General features: G+C 44.0%; 1 protein-coding gene across 3 annotated transcripts in view; it reads left to right on the plus strand.

The window, feature by feature from the left end:
* Window positions 1–14,398, plus strand: part of LOC149359331 (scm-like with four MBT domains protein 2) — a 41,951-nt gene extending 27,553 nt beyond the window's left edge. For all 3 annotated transcript variants that reach the window (XM_089571585.1, XM_089571586.1, XM_089571587.1), the window contains exons 16-21: window positions 395–573; window positions 1,549–1,709; window positions 4,611–4,801; window positions 9,181–9,407; window positions 10,711–10,889; window positions 11,450–14,398. In XM_089571585.1, the coding sequence (XP_089427711.1) occupies window positions 395–573; window positions 1,549–1,709; window positions 4,611–4,801; window positions 9,181–9,407; window positions 10,711–10,889; window positions 11,450–11,590 (1,078 nt within the window). In that variant the 3' untranslated portion in view covers window positions 11,591–14,398. The remainder of the gene's footprint in view (window positions 1–394; window positions 574–1,548; window positions 1,710–4,610; window positions 4,802–9,180; window positions 9,408–10,710; window positions 10,890–11,449) is intronic.
* The last annotated feature ends 4,409 nt before the right edge of the window (window positions 14,399–18,807 follow it).

Raw genomic sequence — 18,807 nt, forward strand, 5'->3', positions numbered from 1 at the left:
AGGAAAATCAGCCACAGAGGGCAATAAATCGAAGTTTCTAAGAATGCTCAGAACGTGTAGATCGAGTTCCCGCGGCAAAAAGACGAGTTCAGATTCCTCTTCAGTGCACCTTTAAGTAAAAAGAGGCTCCAGCAACCACAGGCTACTTACTACGTTGAACCTAGCCTCACGGAGCAAGTTCAGAGAAGGTCCTGAAACAAGGCGCAGTATGTATAAAGTTAACACTGATGCTGCAGATAATATTGCGTGCAGCTTACACCTTTCATAAGATGACAAAAAAAAAAAAAACTGGCATGATAGGTTTGTTTCCATTGGCCTTTCAGCTTATGAGCAATGGCAGTTGGTCTCTCAGTTATCCCGATTCCCTTTCTGACAACACCTCATTTGCGTGTAGGTACAAGGGCAAGACGTACCGAGCCACTGTGGAGACGGTCCGCAGCAGTGGCGAGGTGGGCGCATTTTGCCGCAGCATCTGCGCAAAGCTAGAGTGCTGCCCCAACCTGTTTGGTCCGATCAGCTTCGGCGAGAGCGCCTGTCCCGACAACTGTGCGGGACTCACCAAGACAAAATACAGTATGTTGTCTCAGTCATTTTTGATGCAGCCGCTCATACGAGCCTTTTTAGGATGTAAAGCGTTGGGTTTTTTTTTTGCTAATCAAGCATTAAGTCTAATGCTGAGTGATACTATAAATTTTATACACTCTGATAATGTTTGATAAATGTAGCATCTGGATCTGGGACTCTTCTTCTATTTTCTCATCACCATCAGTCGATAAGATCTGTACACCAACGCATATTGGTCTACTTGTGTCATAGACCAATACGTATTGGTCTATAAGGCAATGTGTATGGGTTAATAAGATGTATCAATTTCTGTATTGGTTGAATGCAGATTGAAATACAACTCGTAGAAAAATCCTTTCAATCCTTTCAAAAAAAACTTTCAATGGGGCCAGTATACTTTTCTGGTGGCATTGTTTGTTAGCGTTATCACTAATTTCCTTTTTTCCTGCTATTTATTTAATTTCCCGTTATTCTCAAAAAGTATTTGTTTCATTGTGTAGAGAAAAACGTAATGTGATCACCAGCTCAAATTCTGCCAAAAGTTCCTTGGAGTTGTCATTTAAGGGGATTACAAGTGTAGTTCTTACTGCAGAGTCGCACTGCACGAGCGAGAGTTTGCATTAATTTAGATGCACTGTTTACAGATACCTGAATATCAAAAGCAAAAGAAGCTGTGTCCAAGGTGCCTTGTATCTCAAAGATTGGAAATCTTAAACTAGCCCAAGTACCCTTGTTCTCCAGAGCATTGAGTTTTAAAATGCTGATGTGCTTCCTGTGCCAGACCTGACCGTTTCCTATCCTCCCGGGTGTCTGTAAGGCTTTTGGTTCACCACTGGCTTAGTGTGTTTGGCGAATTGCTTGCAAGTATTTATTGGTTTATTGACCATTGGTCTGCCTGTCAGCACTGAGCACATGGTGATGTTTCACTTGCGTGGGATGAAGTGTGGTCGTGGTCTGATGCACTCTGGATTTCTTTCTGCGCAGCCTACAACTTTGTGCGCAAGCGCCACAAACGGCAGTTGGCACTGCGCAAGGCCAAGCAGGCACGCTCCGAGAGCCCCGCCTCCGGAGCCAATGGCTCCTCTGGTGGCTCCATGGGGGACCCGTCCGAAGCCAAGACAAGCCGAGTCGATGCTCCCGAACCGGTGGGTTGCATCCCAATTAGAGATGTAAAATTTCAAGAAATTTTGAATGGCATGAAAAAAACCGTTTTTTTCCAAGGTTTTTTGCATGAAAAATTGAAAATTTTGCAAAACATGACAAAAACAGATTTATTTGCAACAGCACAACGATCAATAATAATGCTCCGAAGTTCAGTCGCATATGCAGTTATAGATGTCATATTGTGAAACGAGGTTCTTGTTCTATTGCACCGAGAAGATAAATAATGATTTCCACTTCAGGCGAATATGGAGATATAAATATCATATTTGTGGAACGAACTTCTTGTTCTATTGCACTGAGAATGGGAACATGAAAACTGATCTATATGTCACTCTATAAGTCACTCCACGTTTCTCCATTAAGTCACTCCACATTTTGTTAGATGGCAGTGCGAATCCATCACGCTTGATCTCGTTTAGTATTACCAGAGTGTCAGGTGTTATTGTGTAGCCGTCCTACCCAGTCTCTGTCGCCAAGAAGCTGGGCGTATTTGGCTAAAACCGCTTAGGTGCACAGCAGCCTATGTTATTTATGCCGTGTGTGTCGCGCTGTAGAATTTGCAGTCATTTTGTTCTACTTCAGCCATGAGTTCAAGTATTAGTGTGTTTTTAAGTCATGTCCGGGTCTTATATGTGACCTGGCCTTCAACCCGCTTGCTCGCAGCCCGAACATTTTAAAAGCACTACCTGGCACCGGCGATGACAACTGCTCTCCAGTCATTCAACGATGCACGCTGTAATGGTTTTCAAAGCAAAAACAAAAACCCAAACTGAAAGCAAGCAATCCTAAAACCTTGAAATTGCATTGTGAAATTTTCGATGTTTTTTTCCATTTTTTCTCGTTTGAAAAAAACGAAAAAAACCGTTTTTTTTCCAAAATTGCAGTGTTTTTTTCAGGCCTTCACATCTCTAATCCCAATCAACCAGTGCGCATTCATCGGACGTCCAAAGTATGTCCTTTACTGGATATACAGATATCCGTGGGAGATCCTCCAATGTCCAACGGCTCTCGCACGGACCTCCGACCATAATACACAATCACATCATATGATGTGACTGTTCTGTCTAGGTGTGCATCATGGCAAATTCGTGTTGTAATGGCACTTTTGCTTGCTTATGCTGGTTTGGAAGCAGGCAGAGAAGAAAAGCTGTGTCTTCTCTTCTTTTCACGTTAGGCATGTTTTTGCAACGTGTTAAAATATGAACCCTCTAGTTCCTATTGTTTCAAATTCATGTCGTACCAGTTGTATGCAGCTGTCGCATTTGTACGATGAGCTTTGGCACGTAGCTGTAGTTGATGTCAGGATGACACGAAAGGAACAAAGACAAGAGGCCTCTCTCTCGTCCTTGCTCCTTTCGCGCTGTCCTGACATCAGCTACAGCTATGAACCAACTAGCCCAAACCAAAGTACTTTTTGGTACGTATTTTGGTGTCAGTGTGTTCTCAGCAGGTGATGCTTTTAGATACAAGTGCATGGTACCAGTGTGGGGCAGCCATGTGAAGCAGATGGAGGCAAATGTGAATGGCTGCGAGCAAGCCAGTGTTCAAAACTTCATCACTTTTCATTTTGTGGAAGCTGTCACTGAGAGCATAAGGGACTATTTCTGGAATGAAAAACTGCTTGCACTCTTTGCGCCCGCCCGTGAGGACTGTTAGTTGTATTATCAGATGCTCGAAACCATGATTACTTCTCAGAAATAGACATTTGTGCCGCTTGGTTTGGGAGATAATGAGGATTTTTTTAGGAAAGCAAATGCCGCAAATAACTGTCCCACTTCTCGTTGGACACCTCATCCTTATCATGAGAGAAGGGATGAAGAAGGGAATGAAAGAAGAAAGAGAGAGGTGCCATAGTTGAGGGCTGCGGAATAATCCGTAGCACCTGGGGCCTGGGGATGTAACATGCACTTACACCGCACGGCACACAGGTGCGTTTTGTATGGCCATCACGGTCAGGCTTGAACTGGGCATATACGTAATGCGTACCATGCACTGTTATTTTTGGCTTACTGGTGACATTGGCTAGAAAATGGGGCGATGGTAGCTGAAGACAGCTGTTATGATAGCAGCGATGATTACACAGGCTGCTTGTGCCTTAATTTTAGAAAGGGTTCATTCGCTTAGTCAGTTGAAGCAGCAGTGAGGCTGAGTAGACAGTGATGAAATCCAGTGGCCAATTTGAGCTTGGGCTTTGAAATATGTGAAATGGAAACTATAAACTGAATAGAAATATATTACTGCAGTGCGTCACATCGCCCCTGTAACAGAATGCAGGTGATAGCATAGCAGCGGCGAAATGTAATTCAGCTGCTACAAATCCAGTCTGCTTCTCTGTCAGTGCAAGAACAATGACTGCTTGGATGATTTTCATCAAGAGTACAGGTTGCCGAACTGCTATTTATATGCCATGCTGGTTGTGCAAGACGAACAGTGTCTGTTGTCAGGAATTTATGGCATAGCAATTTCTCAAGTTGCACACCAGTGGTAACAGATGTAACACCTGTTACCAGATCTAACATTATTTTTTTATCGCGTGGTTGTAGGAGGGTTTGCTCAGTGCTCCTATCATGCTGACTTTTGCTTGGACGTGACATTGCCATAATTAAAGTATGAAACGTTTACCCTGAACTGAGAATGAGTAAGACCTAACTGAAGTGAACTCATCTGTTTTTCGTCACTGTACCATTTGCTCAAAAAGCTAAAAGTGACAAAAGAGCCCGCTTTTCCCACCGCGTAGTTTGGCAATTCCTCTGTGCCTTTAATTTCTTTTAGTAGATGTCTCCCGAACCCTCCACCCAGCACTGTGTGTGGCTCCTATGTAAATGTCCTCGCATTCCTCTGCTCGTGTAGTGATTAAAAACGGTGCGTTTACTTGCCTGTAGGCCACCGAAAAAGCTGCTGCACCGTCCAAGGAGGCTAACACCAGCAGCGGAAGCACCATCAGCACCACCAGCACCGCTGCACCGGCTGCCGTGAAGAAGTCCGAGCGCCTGTCAAACCGGCTAGCTGCGCGGCCGCCCAACCGGATAGGACATCGGTCTCCTGGACGACCGCCCAAGTCTGCTAACAGGCAGTGCGTTGCTTCTCTTGGGACTGTCCCACACTCGTGTGGAGTGTAGTGGAACTGCTGGCCTTGTGTGTACAGATTCAGTTCACGATGCTCCGGTCACTTCACTAGCGAGGAGCGGTGGTGCCCATTGTGGTTCAACTCAAAAATATGCTTGCAAAATCTTTGTCTCTGTTATTTCTGAGTAGCTAGAACTCTTAATGAGTTTATCTGCATTTCAATTGTGTGAAAGCGTGCCTTCTTTGATGAGAAACTTGCAGTTGAGACAGTGAGTTTGCCGTCGTTGCTTCCTGCAGGTTGATTCATGTTACAAGGAGTGTTGGCATAACGTGGTGGATTGTGTCATCAAAGAAGTCTGTTACATAGAATGAGTAGGAGTATTCACTGTTTGAAATTTCAGACATGAATTGAATATTTCGTCTTTTTTGACTCGGGAATTGAATGCTTAGTATCTTCAGGCATTTATTTGCGGCTAAATAATTGGCCCATAAGTGCCCAACTATCTTACTTTTGGTGGAGTTTACTAGTTTACATCACCAGTGTGGTGTGTGGTAGTGTGGAATTCATACTCTTTCTTACTTGATAGCTGTCATTTTCACTGTGGATGAGTGAATGTTGGCCTTTTGATGGTTGGCGCATGATGGCCTTAGCTGCCTATGTGCCATTAAACACAGCACACAAAGTTTCCACGTTTCCGTGCACAGACAGATCCATACGTGGGTGTTGCAGAAATATTAAGTGGAGCAAACCATGCTTGCACAGTTCTAAAGTTGTGCTGCCGTTCTTTTGGTCGCAGAAACCGTTGGGAACTTCTTTGTTGTGGTCTATAATCTCAGCCATAGCACTACTCAGCACAGCATAGGTAAACACTTGGATCTTCCATAGTGGGGCAAAATGTGTGGTAGGTTGCTATGTCTCCTTGAAACTCTTTATGAGATGAAACTGCTGAAAAAACAATTATAATACTGGAAAGAGCCTGTCATATATATTTAACTTCATTTTTGTGGCATTACCTAACTTAGCTCACAAATATTTGTCACCTTACTCTACTACAGTCACTGTTCACCTAACACAGTGGTAGACAGTGGTATGACTGATGAGGGAAAAACTTTATAATGCACAGCATACCACTGTTCATCAGTGCAGATTTCAGTCTTAAAGGGCAACTCTGGGAGTTTTTTTAACATTCTGAGTTGATAATCACATCACATTCTTCAGAGTTCCCTCTCTGCGGTACAAAAGAACGTTTTTCTAAATACTAAGTACAAATAGCTTTTAAAAAGTAAATCCCAGGAAACCGAAACGGGTTTCAGCCAAACTATGACGTCATGGCATACCATCCTATATGACGTGGTGGATACAGACCCAAAGCTTGTCGTGTGCACTTTGAGTTGCTAAACTGCTGACTGTAAGTGACAGTTTGGGTCATTATTTGTCTGAAGTAACTAAAAACAAGCCCGAAATTTTGTCCCTCAGCATACGTAGAGCAAATATCAACAACCATGCCAAACTGTGATGTCACACACATAAAGTTGCTGTAGAAATCACCCCAATTGAAGCCACAAAATGAAAAATTTTATAATTAATTTGGGCTGCAACAGTTTGTCGCCTGGCTGAGAAATTTGGCGAAAACGACCAGAAAACTGTGGAGCACTTGCCCTGAAAGTTTGAGTTACATCCGTGAGGGTACAAGAAACGCCGCAGTTGCCTTTAACTCCGATTGTGTTTGATGTCAGTGTAGGCAGCCCTGAAGGGGTCATGCAACATTGCATGCTTGCACAATCCCTTCTGGGTGCCTTTACAGAAAGATCTGAAAATTACCTCGTGTATCGAGAGGCCTCTCAGTATGTGCCGTGCACTTTTTGTTCCGTTTGTGTTTATTGTTGCTGACTGGCGGGAAATTGTGAAGTGCGAAGTAATGTGCAGCTTTGATGTGAAAAAAAGAGCACAGAATGAAAATTTGTTCTCAGCGGTGCTCTCCAACAACACATCATTCACTCTAGAGTAGTACAATTCTGGTGCTTTTTTTTTTTTCCTTGAAAAAGAATGGTGGGTACAATTGGAGCGGACACTTAAAGGGGTGGAGACACCAAATTTTGGGGGTGGAGACACCAAATTTTGAGGCTATAAAAAGCCTGCTATGGGATTCCTCTGTACGCAAGGGCACTCACAGCCAGGTGTTGAACGCAACAAGTGTTTAAAAAATATTTTAATTTGATTCAAAAGATTACCAAAATGCTCACTCTCACGATCTAGACCCATTGCTAGCGCAATCAAAGCTGACGTCACAGCACTGGTAAAGTAACCAATGTTTTAGTGACGTCACACCAAAATACAGTGACATACGATGAGCGGGGCACAGCCGCAGCCATGAGGCACGAGAGACGAACCACGTGAGTGCAGTTGACGCACCAGCGAGCTTCATTTGCTGCGAACCGCCACTCGCTCGGTTAGTTTTTGTCAACGTATTGCCGAACTAGCCATGCTTACTGGAATTTTGCAAAGTGTTTCGCATCCTCACGCGAACCCATGCGAGGCCCACAACTTTGTGAGCCCACGTGACCAGGCAAAGTAGCTGAGCATCGTAGAAAGTGACGTTACTGTCCAACTCGGCGTTCTGAGACCGAAACCAAAAATCGTTCCCTGAAAATGCGATATTAAATTATTCACTATGAATATATGAATCTTCATGATGTGAACAGCGCGAACTACAAGGGACAAGAAAAGAAGGGACACAGGACAAGCGCTGACTCGCAACTAAAATGTTTATTCACTGAAACCTTCTTATATGAAGAAACAATCAAAGGGAAGAAACAACACAAAAAAACTCAAAAAAACCAAAAACCATGAAACGCAACCTTCGTCAGGTGCTCCCGAGAAAATTCATCTCCCTATCGCAAAGGAAAACAGATGGTTTGCTGACGCAATTAAGTCACATCGCAGGGGATCAACTTAATTGTGTCAGCAAACCATCTGTTTTCCTTTGCGATAGGGAGATGAATTTTCTCGGGAGCACCTGACGAATGTTGCGTTTCATGGTTTTTGGTTTTTTTGAGTTTTTTTGTGTTGTTTCTTCCCTTTGATTGTTTCTTCATATAAGAAGGTTTCAGTGAATAAACATTTTAGTTGCGAGTCAGCGCTTGTCCTGTGTCCCTTCTTTTCTTGTCCCTTGTAGTTCGCGCTGTTCACATCATGAATATCTACCAACTCGCCCAACTGAACGTTTTGCTAAAGATATGAATCTTCGAGTGTGTATCATGCTTCCTAGATAAATAAGAAACGTTTAAAACTAAGAACGCGGTAACCACAAATTTGGTGTCTCCACCCTTTTAAGCTCTGCCTTAAGCGATAGCGTAATGGGTTACTTTCCATACATGCGGAAGGTCACTCTCGACTTTGCATTCATAGATCCCTGGGAGTCCTTATACCACTCTTGGCGCAGTGGTGCAGCATTAATTTAGCTATTACCTGCACAGTCGGCGGTTTGCTCACTATCAGGCAGGGAGGCTGTGATGACGCCGCAAGGTCACATGACCTAGGTGGCCCACCTCCCCCTAGGTTGCTCTCTGGGGACCACCTGTCAGAGTCATGCCCATGAGTTATCGCTCACAATGCCTTCACCGAATTTTCTGCATAACAGGGCCTGTAACGCTATCGCATTAATATATGCAGTGCTGCATGAATTTGTGATACGGCGAAGAAAAGAAAATTATTTTATTGGTAGCAGTATGAGAGACTCTATGTCCAGGTTAATTGTCCTATTGATTTTAGTTTTGATGCTGTTGTAAAGCTTGCTTTATCTGTTTAACAAAAATTAGCTGGCCTCAAAGTCATCACCTGAATCATTCACACGTATCTGAAGGCAGGGAAAGGTTTTCTGATCCTGATTTTGCCATTCACTTTTTTTGGTTAGAGGAAATCCGATTAAACTTAAATTCGATACTTAGAGCTTGTTGAGAGCACATTTCGTCACTGTTTGACACCTGGCATCCACCTGGAATCTGGAGCTATGGAAAGAAAAAATGATAGGTGTAACGTTAAGAGATCGGAAGAGGGCGGAGTGGGTGAGGGAACAAACGCGGGTTAATGACATCTTAGTTGAAATCAAGAGGAAGAAATGGGCTTGGGCAGGGCATGTAATGCGAGGACAAGATAACCGCTGATCCTTAAGGGTAACGGAGTGGATTCCAAGAGAAGGCAAGCGTAGCGGGGGGGGGGGGGGGGGCGGCAGAAAGTTAGGTGGGCGGATGAGATTCAGAAGTTTGCGGGAATACGGTGGCTGCAACTGGTGAAGGACAGGGTTAGTTGGAGAGGCCTTTGTCCTGCAGTGGGCGTAGTCGGACTGATGATGATGATGATGATCCACATGGAATGTGCACGTGCAGGTCCTCTGCTGCATCTTCGAATGGCTCCTCCGCGCCACCACCACCAGACGACCGGCCGGGTGTCCGAACGCGGGGGGCACGCCTGCCGGACTTCAAAACCCTCAACCTGGACCTGCGGTGGCAGAAGCCATTGCGGGCACGACTCTTGTCCAACAAGAAGCCGCAGCAGCAGACATCGCGGTCGGACACCCCTGACTCGATGTCGTCCGAGGGCACGGCTGAGGCAAGTGGAAAGTTCGTAGTCAAATGTAGTGCAATGGAATGGGGGAAGTAGGAAAAGATACCGTATTTTCACGTGTGTGACCTGCCGGTGCATGCAACTTACGTCCCTCGTTTGGATGCTCGAAGTAGAAAGAAAAAATTTACCCTCGTATTACCCGAGTACTTACCTGCCTATAATAGGATAAAACTTGAAAAAACAACAGTTGGTAACAGTGGGCCACAATTCGCGGCATCCTGTATTACTCCGCTGACTAATCCCAATGGTGAACAAAATCAGTTTTTAATGTTTGAGTGTATCAGACAATCTAGGGGCATCAGAAATACTGAGCTCACAATTCAGTCTCTTGATTAGCTTCTTGTTTAGGTAATGAGAAAAGATTTGAGAATGGTTTACTTTTTGTCGTGGAGGAATTCTCTTTGGCAGTCCTGAATGTGGGCAGAGCTTCACTGCAGACTTGAGTTGTGTCTGACTGGAGTGCATTTTTAGATGCTCTGCTGCAATGCGCAATCAATGTCCACTGTCAGTAATCGCTCACTGCCATTTCCCAAAGCTTTGCCCTCATTGTCTTGTTGTCCATCCAGCATATTGGTAATGGAGCACTCCCTGAAGGTTTTCAGACTCATATCTGTCGGTGCAGCTGTGCAGTCTTAACAACGAGAATTGCAGACACCCTCTATCAACGAACACTCATTACACTAGCATGTGTAATGCGTGCTACACATGCACGCATTACACTAGCACGTATTACACTAGCACGCATTACACTAGTCCACTAGCATGAGTGGACCTGCTGCTACTCACTGATTGTGGGAAGCTCTGAATTGGCTGTCAAGTGGGGAGGGGCAGGCATGCTTTGACAATCAAGTTGGCTGGCTGGCCTAAGAGGCAAGAACTAACACAACTTATAGATGCACACAGAGAGATTGATTGGTGGCCCCGTTTCGTGTTGTGGTTGCTTTTGAGGTACTTTGTCGAGGTAAATGGCGTTACCGCCGTAGTATGTTATTTATTTGTTTGTTGCCTGCATTGCCTGTTCCAGGCATTACAGCTGGGAGGTGTTTGTTTTATTTGTTACATGCATGACCAATACCTATCACTTCACCTATTCCCCAAAGCAATTATTTTGGAGCCTCCCGAGAGAGAGGCCCCAGGTAAACCCGAGTTGTGAGAGACATGCGGGTCCTGGCAATATCCCTGCTTGGTGTGCGCACTTGTGCGGCGCAATAAGGACTGTCATCCTTAAGAGAGCCACAAGTCATGTGAGAGCAAGGATCCAACTTAGGTCTTTCTCTCTCGAGTGCAGTCAGTCCCGGAGCTGCCTTCCCGGTCATCGTCGTCGTCGTCGACCAGCGTGCAGTCCCAGCCCAAGCCCCAGATCCCTCACCTCTGCCTCGACTCTAATCCCCTCGAGTGGAGTGTCGGGGACGTGGCACGCTTCGTCTCCGGCACAAACTGTGCACCCCTAGTCAGAGTTTTGCAGGAACAGGTCAGTGGTTGTGCTTTTGCTCTCTGCCTTGTCTTGGATTGTTTTTCTTCTCTTTGTGTCGAGGGAATCTTTTTTTTATGCTATTACTGTGTGGATATTAAAGTTTTCAGTTCAAATTGAATAATGACAGGTCAGTATAAGTTGTCAGCTATTTCTTCGAACAGCAAGGGCCCGATTTGATGAACCATTAGGTACAGCGAAGTGCGTGTGCACGCATGCACACACACGCACAACACACAGACACTTTTAAGATTAATATCATAGCCCACATTCAGCAAGACCAAGTGTAACCAACTGCCATATGTAGTACGGTGGTGCCACCCATTAACAGATGCGTGCACCTGCCCCCTTCCAAACTCTTATTACCTCTGCTGCAAGTTTTCTTCCTCCTCTGCTGAGCCGTGCCTCCAGTACACACAGTGCATTTTGCGTAGTGCAGTTATTACCATATTGGTTGGACTCGCTGGCAGCCAGTGGCTGATGTTAAAAGATCAGGATGAACGTGGCATGCTGGTAGACTGTCACCATGTGACATGTCCCTTTTCGTACCACCTTTGCAGGAGATTGACGGTCAGGCACTGCTGCTGCTGACGCTGCCACTGGTCCAAGAGTTCCTCGAACTTCAGCTAGCTCCGGCCGTCCAGTTTTGCCAGCTGCTGGAGCGAATAAAGCTGGCCTTCTACCTCCAGTATGCCAAGTGAAAGCGCCCCCAATGCTACGACGAGGCGACAGTGTCCATCTGCTGCACTGCTGTGTGCATTGTTGCCATGTGTTGACAGATTTGTCGGTGGCAACAAAAGAGTGAATCCGTGACTGCCCTGTGGGCACAGGATGGTGGGGTACGATGGTGCCCATGCAGTGATATGCTCGAATGTGTGTGCTTGGCTGTAAGATGTCCAGTGATTGTTCCTCCGAGGGATTTTTTTTGCTTGCATCTGGCTCTCCGCAGCTCCTGCAGATGTGAATGGTCAGTTGTTCCATCCACCACAGTGCACATCTGTGCTGGCTCTATCAGCTTTAATACAGCGGCACCATTTCAACTGTTCCAATTCACCTTATCATAAGCTGGGGTGGCTCGGTCCCAGCTATGCTGCTGTGGCTGGGCAATGCAACTGGGATGATTTTTTTTGTGTGCGCGCGCTTTTGTACTATGTACACGCCCTGAATTTGAAGCCTGCGGCCAGCTGTTCATGTTTTCTGGGGCTTTTCTAAAACTTCCCCTTTGATGAAATTACTTCCTATAAATTGACACTGAACGTAATATAACTGGCAAAACAAAGCGTAACTGATTATTCCAAGGGAGTTGGTTTGAACTGGGGAGAAACAAGACATTCATAGAATACAAGTTTGCCGGAGCAACAGACTTTCAGAATGGCTCAGCTGGCACTTTAGCTGAACAAAGTGCAACATAGAAGAAAGCTCACACGAAAGGTATTGAACGTGAAAGATGGGGCCAAAATGTCATTGTCAGCCTAACAGGCCTTCTGGTACCAGTTAGCCTTCTGGTACCAGTCAGAATGTTGCTTACAACCTCCGTGAAAAGTTTCCAAGGCTGGCAAAATCCAGAATGCCTTGCTACTTGCATAAAATGAATTGGCCTTGCAATCACAAAGTAATTGCTACCATCTCTTTCTGCTTCCTTGAGCATGGCGAGATCAGTACAAGCCCCCCTCCCCCCTTACATTTTTACGATGGTGTTCCAAATTTACCTTTGTTCAGATGGCAGGTTGAGTGGATGCAAGAATGAGTGCACATGTGGTGATTAATACAGGGTCAGATGATGCACTGGGGAGAGATTGTGGAGTGCTGGTCACTTTACTCGGCAATTTGGTTGCGTGACCGGTCGAGTGGTACAGCTTTGCCTCTTCAGCCTGGCAGCTAAGCACAATGAGCTAAAGCTTCCAAAGCCAGTTTTTCTGGGCAGAGAAAAACAACAGGACCAGTAGTGCTTTTTACCGTGCCCATCTTGCATTTCTAGAATCAGCACTAGGGGAGGAAGCAACAAAGTTGCGCATTTTTTCACGTCAAGATTGATCTGTAATATACATACCCTCCAAATGAGCTCTTGTTGACATAGTGTATTCAGTGTGTTGTTGTGTGTGTGTGTGTGTGTTTGTGGTGAACATGGGACATAATCATTCGTTGTTTAATTGAGGTGTTTGTGTGGAGTGTTTTGTAGGTGCATTAAATGCACCCCCTTCAAGTAGGCTTTAATATGCAGTCAGCAATATCTTACAACCTGCAGGAAATTGTTAAGGCAAATATGGGAGGTGTTACTGGTAAAAATAGCGCGCTTCCTTCCCTCAAGCGGTCTGGATGACAAGCTTTTCGTAGAATGGACACAATTTGAAGAAAAAAGGTAGTCATGACTTTCGACACTTCACACCTGTCTGGCAACAGCCTCACTCTGTAGCCCGAGCTTTTCAGTGACATCATACTCTGCGAGCGATTTCAATTGGGAGCCAAGAGCTGCAAAATAATACATGTGCAATTTTCTCTCTGTGACCACAACATATCATTCACAGAAACCTTCAATGTGTAAGCTGGTTATAAAAGAAACCATGCACAAATGGCAAATCACTAAGCCTACAATTGCTGTCCCATTTTTCTAGGTGTTCAGCCGGGGTTATTAAAAGACTCTGTTGTTTTGTCATGCTTTAGTGATGCTACTCTTAGTAAACCAGGATAAGCATTGCTAGTGCAGGCATGTGTGTCCTTTTTTCCTTGAAGTTCCAATGGCACTCCTTGGGCATTCTGTTAAAGGTTTGAAATGAGTGGTCCATAAAGCCACAAATGTTTCCTTGTGGAAATCATCTTTAGTTTTTCTCAAAGTTGTGTTGGGTGGAAGCGAAACTTGTCTCAAGTGTGGTTGATGCAGTGTGTGTAGACACATGCCTTCAATGTGTGGAGGTATTGTTTAGATCATCGATAAGATCGGCTGCAGTTTATGCAGGCAGGAGGGACCTCCAAATGCTTTTCAGCGAGCTAGCAGCGATAGACGAGAAATGATGAGCCGTGATGTACGCAGGCTTGAAGTGATATCAGCTCCACCGGCAGTGCTCAAGTGACACCTTGGGCAGAAATATTAAGGTGACATGATTTGCCTCATTGTGGCAGCTAATAGCGAAAGAATGGATTTTTAATTATGCATGGCACATATATAGGCAAAAAATTGTGCGCTAAGCCTGTGTAGGGTACCAGCAGTGACAATACCTTAACACTGCTGAAATCCAGTGGCATCAGGCGGGAATCGTGTGTGCATCAGAGCATTTCTAGTTGCTTTGACATGTTTCTGTCCTATTTTGGAACCATGGATGCTTCTGTGAAGCTCGTACAGTTGAGAATTAAGTCGTGTACATGTGTGTAATGGCAAAGCTGGATTGGGTGAAAGGCAAGGAGAGATGGATGCTGTGTGCTATACCAAAGTTGAAAAAGCTTGTTGTTAATCTATGATCAAAGAGTTTAAAGCGAGTGTTATTTTCCCTCTGTCAATAAAATGCATGAAAACATTGGTCTTCTCTCAGTTTGCTGGAGGCAGTTCTGAGGTTCAAACATACGGCGAGCGCTCAACTGCAGTGTCATTTGTGGTGGCAAAACCTTTAGTTCCTAACAACTGCAGAAGCAGTGGGAATGTTTGGCCTGTGGTGGAAACAGCAAGAGACGTTCATCTGTTAAGAGGCTCAAAATTCTGCATGAGCAGTTAAGAACACAGAAGCACATGACTATTCATACTGGCAGCAGCAGCTTTCCAACAAGTGCCTGTCGTAATAGGAATGCAAATTCAAGCATGTACTTGGCATAATGGGTGAAGTTGGAATGCATACTGCATTCACTTCTGTCCACACCTGTGCGTGGTATCCTCGAAGCAAGCATTCTCAAGGGCTGACTTAAAGCTGCCTGAACAACCATTCAGACAAATACACCGTCAGGCCAAATTATGTTGTCGTGTATTGAGAGATTGCCGCATATGTTGTAATGACTAGGAGGCTGCTTTAATTGAAGACAAAGCTTTTGTAAGCTAGAAGAGGAAATACAGGTGGCAGGCAACACTACTGGCACTTTTCACAAGCATCGTGTGATGACGTCAATACTTTTATTTTTTTATCTGCAGGGATCTCCGAGGATAGACCAAACTGCCAATCACTTCCAGCTAGCAATAAGAGAGTCCATAACAGTTTCAATGTAAGCACCAAAGTCGCAAGTTTAGATGAGTGGCTGGAAAAAATATTCGATTTTCGAGTCAAATTTCTCGGCAATGGATATATCTTTTGCCCCTGAGCGAACGTCAACAGAGTCATGAAAGGCTAAACACTCAAACTTCATACTCGGAACAAAAATGAGATTGAGTTGTCCTCATATGAATTCTGACTCGGAAGTCGTATGAGGAATTGCAAAATGAATAAATGATTACTGGCACACCCTTTATGCCCGTGCTCAATGTCTCCAACTAACTAAACCCCATTTGGAAAGGAATTCATTTGCACCTTCATTTCCATCGTCCATGAAATCTGCACTTGTATAAGGAAAAAAAAAAAAAAAAATCCCAGACTTTGTGCCCTCCACTGCAGTGAAGAGACACCGATAGCTTTGTAGTGCACCCCTGCCCTCCTATGACCACACAGGAAGATTTTACACCACACAAAAGACACATGCTTGACAGCATACCTGATAGCCCACCTGGATAACAGCGCCCAGCCTCAAGGGAATACAGAAACTATTCCAACAAGCTCTGACACTCATGTGGATGCCATTTAACACAAAGGAAGTCCCCCACATAGACACTGCCATAATAAGCCAATACTAATTGACTTTCCTAATGATACCAGTGCGCAGTGCTATAAAATTTGTTCCACTAAGTGCATACAGCTGATCATTTCCATCAACAATTGTGACTCATGGCTGAGCTACCAAGAAATATAAATTTACCATCAGTGTAGAATGAAACACAAACAGGACAACTGAAATGGTAAAACAAAAGCAAAAACACCAGTCGCTGCTGAGGTTCATTCACACTCCCAAAAGGCGCTCCTCGTGGCTTCGTAAAGTGAAAAGTCAACAGTGTAGTATTCGGTCTCCCTCAGCTAACAGCTTGTTCTGCTAGCTCAAGTGTCGTCATGTTACATTTGACATTCACGGTACATCCTTGAGGCATCTGTACATATTCCTTTGTAGCACCACTACATACGAAAGTGCTCAAAGGTAGAAAAAGTGGCTAGCACATGCCAAAGGGAAGAGCATCCCAAGGCTAAAGGGCAGATCGGATGGCCGTCAGCTGGTCTCCACTGTCAGTAAATGTGGGAGCAAACAAGCCTGCACTGCTCGTTAAAAGGGCACTGTCTAAAATTTTTATCATTACTAGTCATAACTAGTCATTATTAAACCATTCTGCAGCACACCATGGGAGAGCAAATGTTCGAATTTGCAGATAGTTTGCAAATAGTATTTGTCATTTTATTCAGTTTGCTCTGCAATTAAATTTTACTATTAGAACCTCTTCAACATTCAAAACTTACAGCCAAACATGCCAGTTTTTCCAAATGGCAGCCTGCACTATTCTGCACTCATCACATCAGTCAACTTGCTTTTCTCTCATAGAAACGGTTGCAAGCATGTGACAAAAGCACGCACGTGGGGTAGAGCTAGACCTTGCATAAAAGTAGGGGTTGGACTTTTCGGTTTCAACCGAAAAAAAGAAATAAATAAATAAAAGTATGCCAAATTTAGTTGTTGAAATTCGGTTTTAAGGGGGGAGGCTGGTCTTGAAAAGAAAATTTTATTAATCTAATCTAGTTACAGTTATGAAATTTCCCGGCCACATGTATTTTTGTGCGCTGATTCTAGATATGTCATTTAATTTCGTGTAAAACAACTCCTTGAGCACTTATGCAATTTTTATGCAAGTATTTTGCGAGAAGTTTTGAAGAAAATCTGCTGCAGGAAACTCGCTGATATGTATGCCATTGGGTTCTCTTGATACCAAGGAATGCAATAAGGGTGAAATTATCATCCTGCCTATTATAGAACTTAAGTTATAGGGTTTTGAAGTTGTCGCTTCAGGAATGAGAAGAAAAGTGTGTATTCCTGTTTCTAAAATGGCAGATTCAGTACCGTATAACTCAAGTTCTATGATAGTCAGGATAATAATTTTACCCTTATTGCATTCCTTAGTATCAAGAGAACCCAATGGCATACATTTCAGCGAGTTTCCTGCAGCACATTTTCTTCAAAGCTTTTTGAAAAATACTTGCATAAAAATTACATAAGAGCTCAAGGAATGAAATTAAATGACATATTTACAATCGGCACACAAAAATACATATTCCCAGAAGATTTCTTAACTGTGACTTCATTACTAATTTTTTTTTTTTCATGACCAGGCTCCCCCCTTAATGAAAAAAAGTCAGTACTTTTGGCAGGCAAGGCACAGCTAACTGGCAGTTGAGTACCAGTTACACCCTGTAAAAGTTGAAAATCAGCTAAGTAGGAAAGCCAGTGGCGTGATGAGGCAATGGCATTGTTGGATAAGCCGCGAAGTTGTGCCATTTCAGACATTTTTCCCATTGGTTTATGTTCCTCTGCAGACCGGGAAGCACCACCTTCTCGCTTGCTAGCTAAGCACTGTTTGTTCACTATCATCCTCCGCTTAAGGCAGTTAGTTGGTTAAGTAGCTTTATAAAGGGCTAGGACGACACTGATACCAAACCGTGCATGGTTGTCATAAAAAGTATCATGTTTGGGCTACTGTGACGATTCAGCTATTGTTCCATCGCTGCCATTAACTTGCAGAACATGTGATGCCCCGCCCACAAGCTCAATCGAGAGCGGCAACCCAGCGAAAACTTGTCAACCTAGTTCTTAGAACAAAATTCCCTGTCGGCTGTCTAATTAAACTTGCATTTATTTTTAATGATGAAAGCAACTCCTTCTACAAGCGTACCTCCAAGTGCAAAATTACTGGTAAATTATCTTAACTACTGGCAAACAAACTGTTCGTGCTAACAAAAATGCCAAGGTGGACTCTAAGTGACTTCTGACCTCACAGGATTACCACATTAAATCACCGAAAAAAGTCAGTAATTCATTCGTCGAAAATAATTCGCTAAAAAAAAAAAAACGAAATTTGCATCCTCAAAATAAACATTGAAAAAGGTCCGCCGAATTTTTGAACAATAAAAACCGAAAAGTCCAACCCCTGCATAAAAGCATTATGTTGGCAGCCATCCAGATCCAGTGCGGTGTGGCAGTGGGATCTGTGGATCCTGAAACGATGCGCAGCACCACACGCCACATCATTGGAGACTTGTAGCATAGCCTGTACCGTGCCACTGCACATGCAAAGATGGTCCCAACTCTGCGGTTGTGCCTACAGCATTTCTGTCAGCAATTTAAAGCATTGTGTCTCACTGATAGCAACCTCCGACGTCATTATGCCAGTAAAAAGATATCTGGCCATTAAGAATGATTTATGACGAAAAGTAAACAGTAAGTCAAATTAGTCATATTAGACTTTTTTGGTGAACAAAATTATGTTCTTCAAAGAATTGTCCTAAGTTATTACTGCACAAAATAGTTGTATTACTATGCAATTCCCCCTCCCCCTTCTTATTTAATGCCTGGCATCCTTACGGACGTAGTAAATTATGCTGATGAAGAGCAACACAGAAATAGCGTGCAACACATCGGTTTGTTTCTGTAGCTGAGTCCTGTTAAATGCTGTTTCTTTATCATCACCATCATCAGCCTGACTACATTCACCCTCTCCGATATCACTCCAATTAACCCTGTCCTTTGCCAGTTGCGGCCACCGTATCCCCGCAAACTTTTTAACCTCATCCACCCACCTAACTTACAATTAATTCAACTGCAAGCTGCCGCAGTGGCTCAGTGGTTACGGCACTCCACTGCTGACCCGAAAGAT

This window comes from Amblyomma mixtum, chromosome 2 (genome assembly GCF_055824585.1).
Source record: "Amblyomma mixtum isolate Tamu chromosome 2, ASM5582458v1, whole genome shotgun sequence".
NCBI lineage: Eukaryota > Metazoa > Arthropoda > Arachnida > Ixodida > Ixodidae > Amblyomma > Amblyomma mixtum.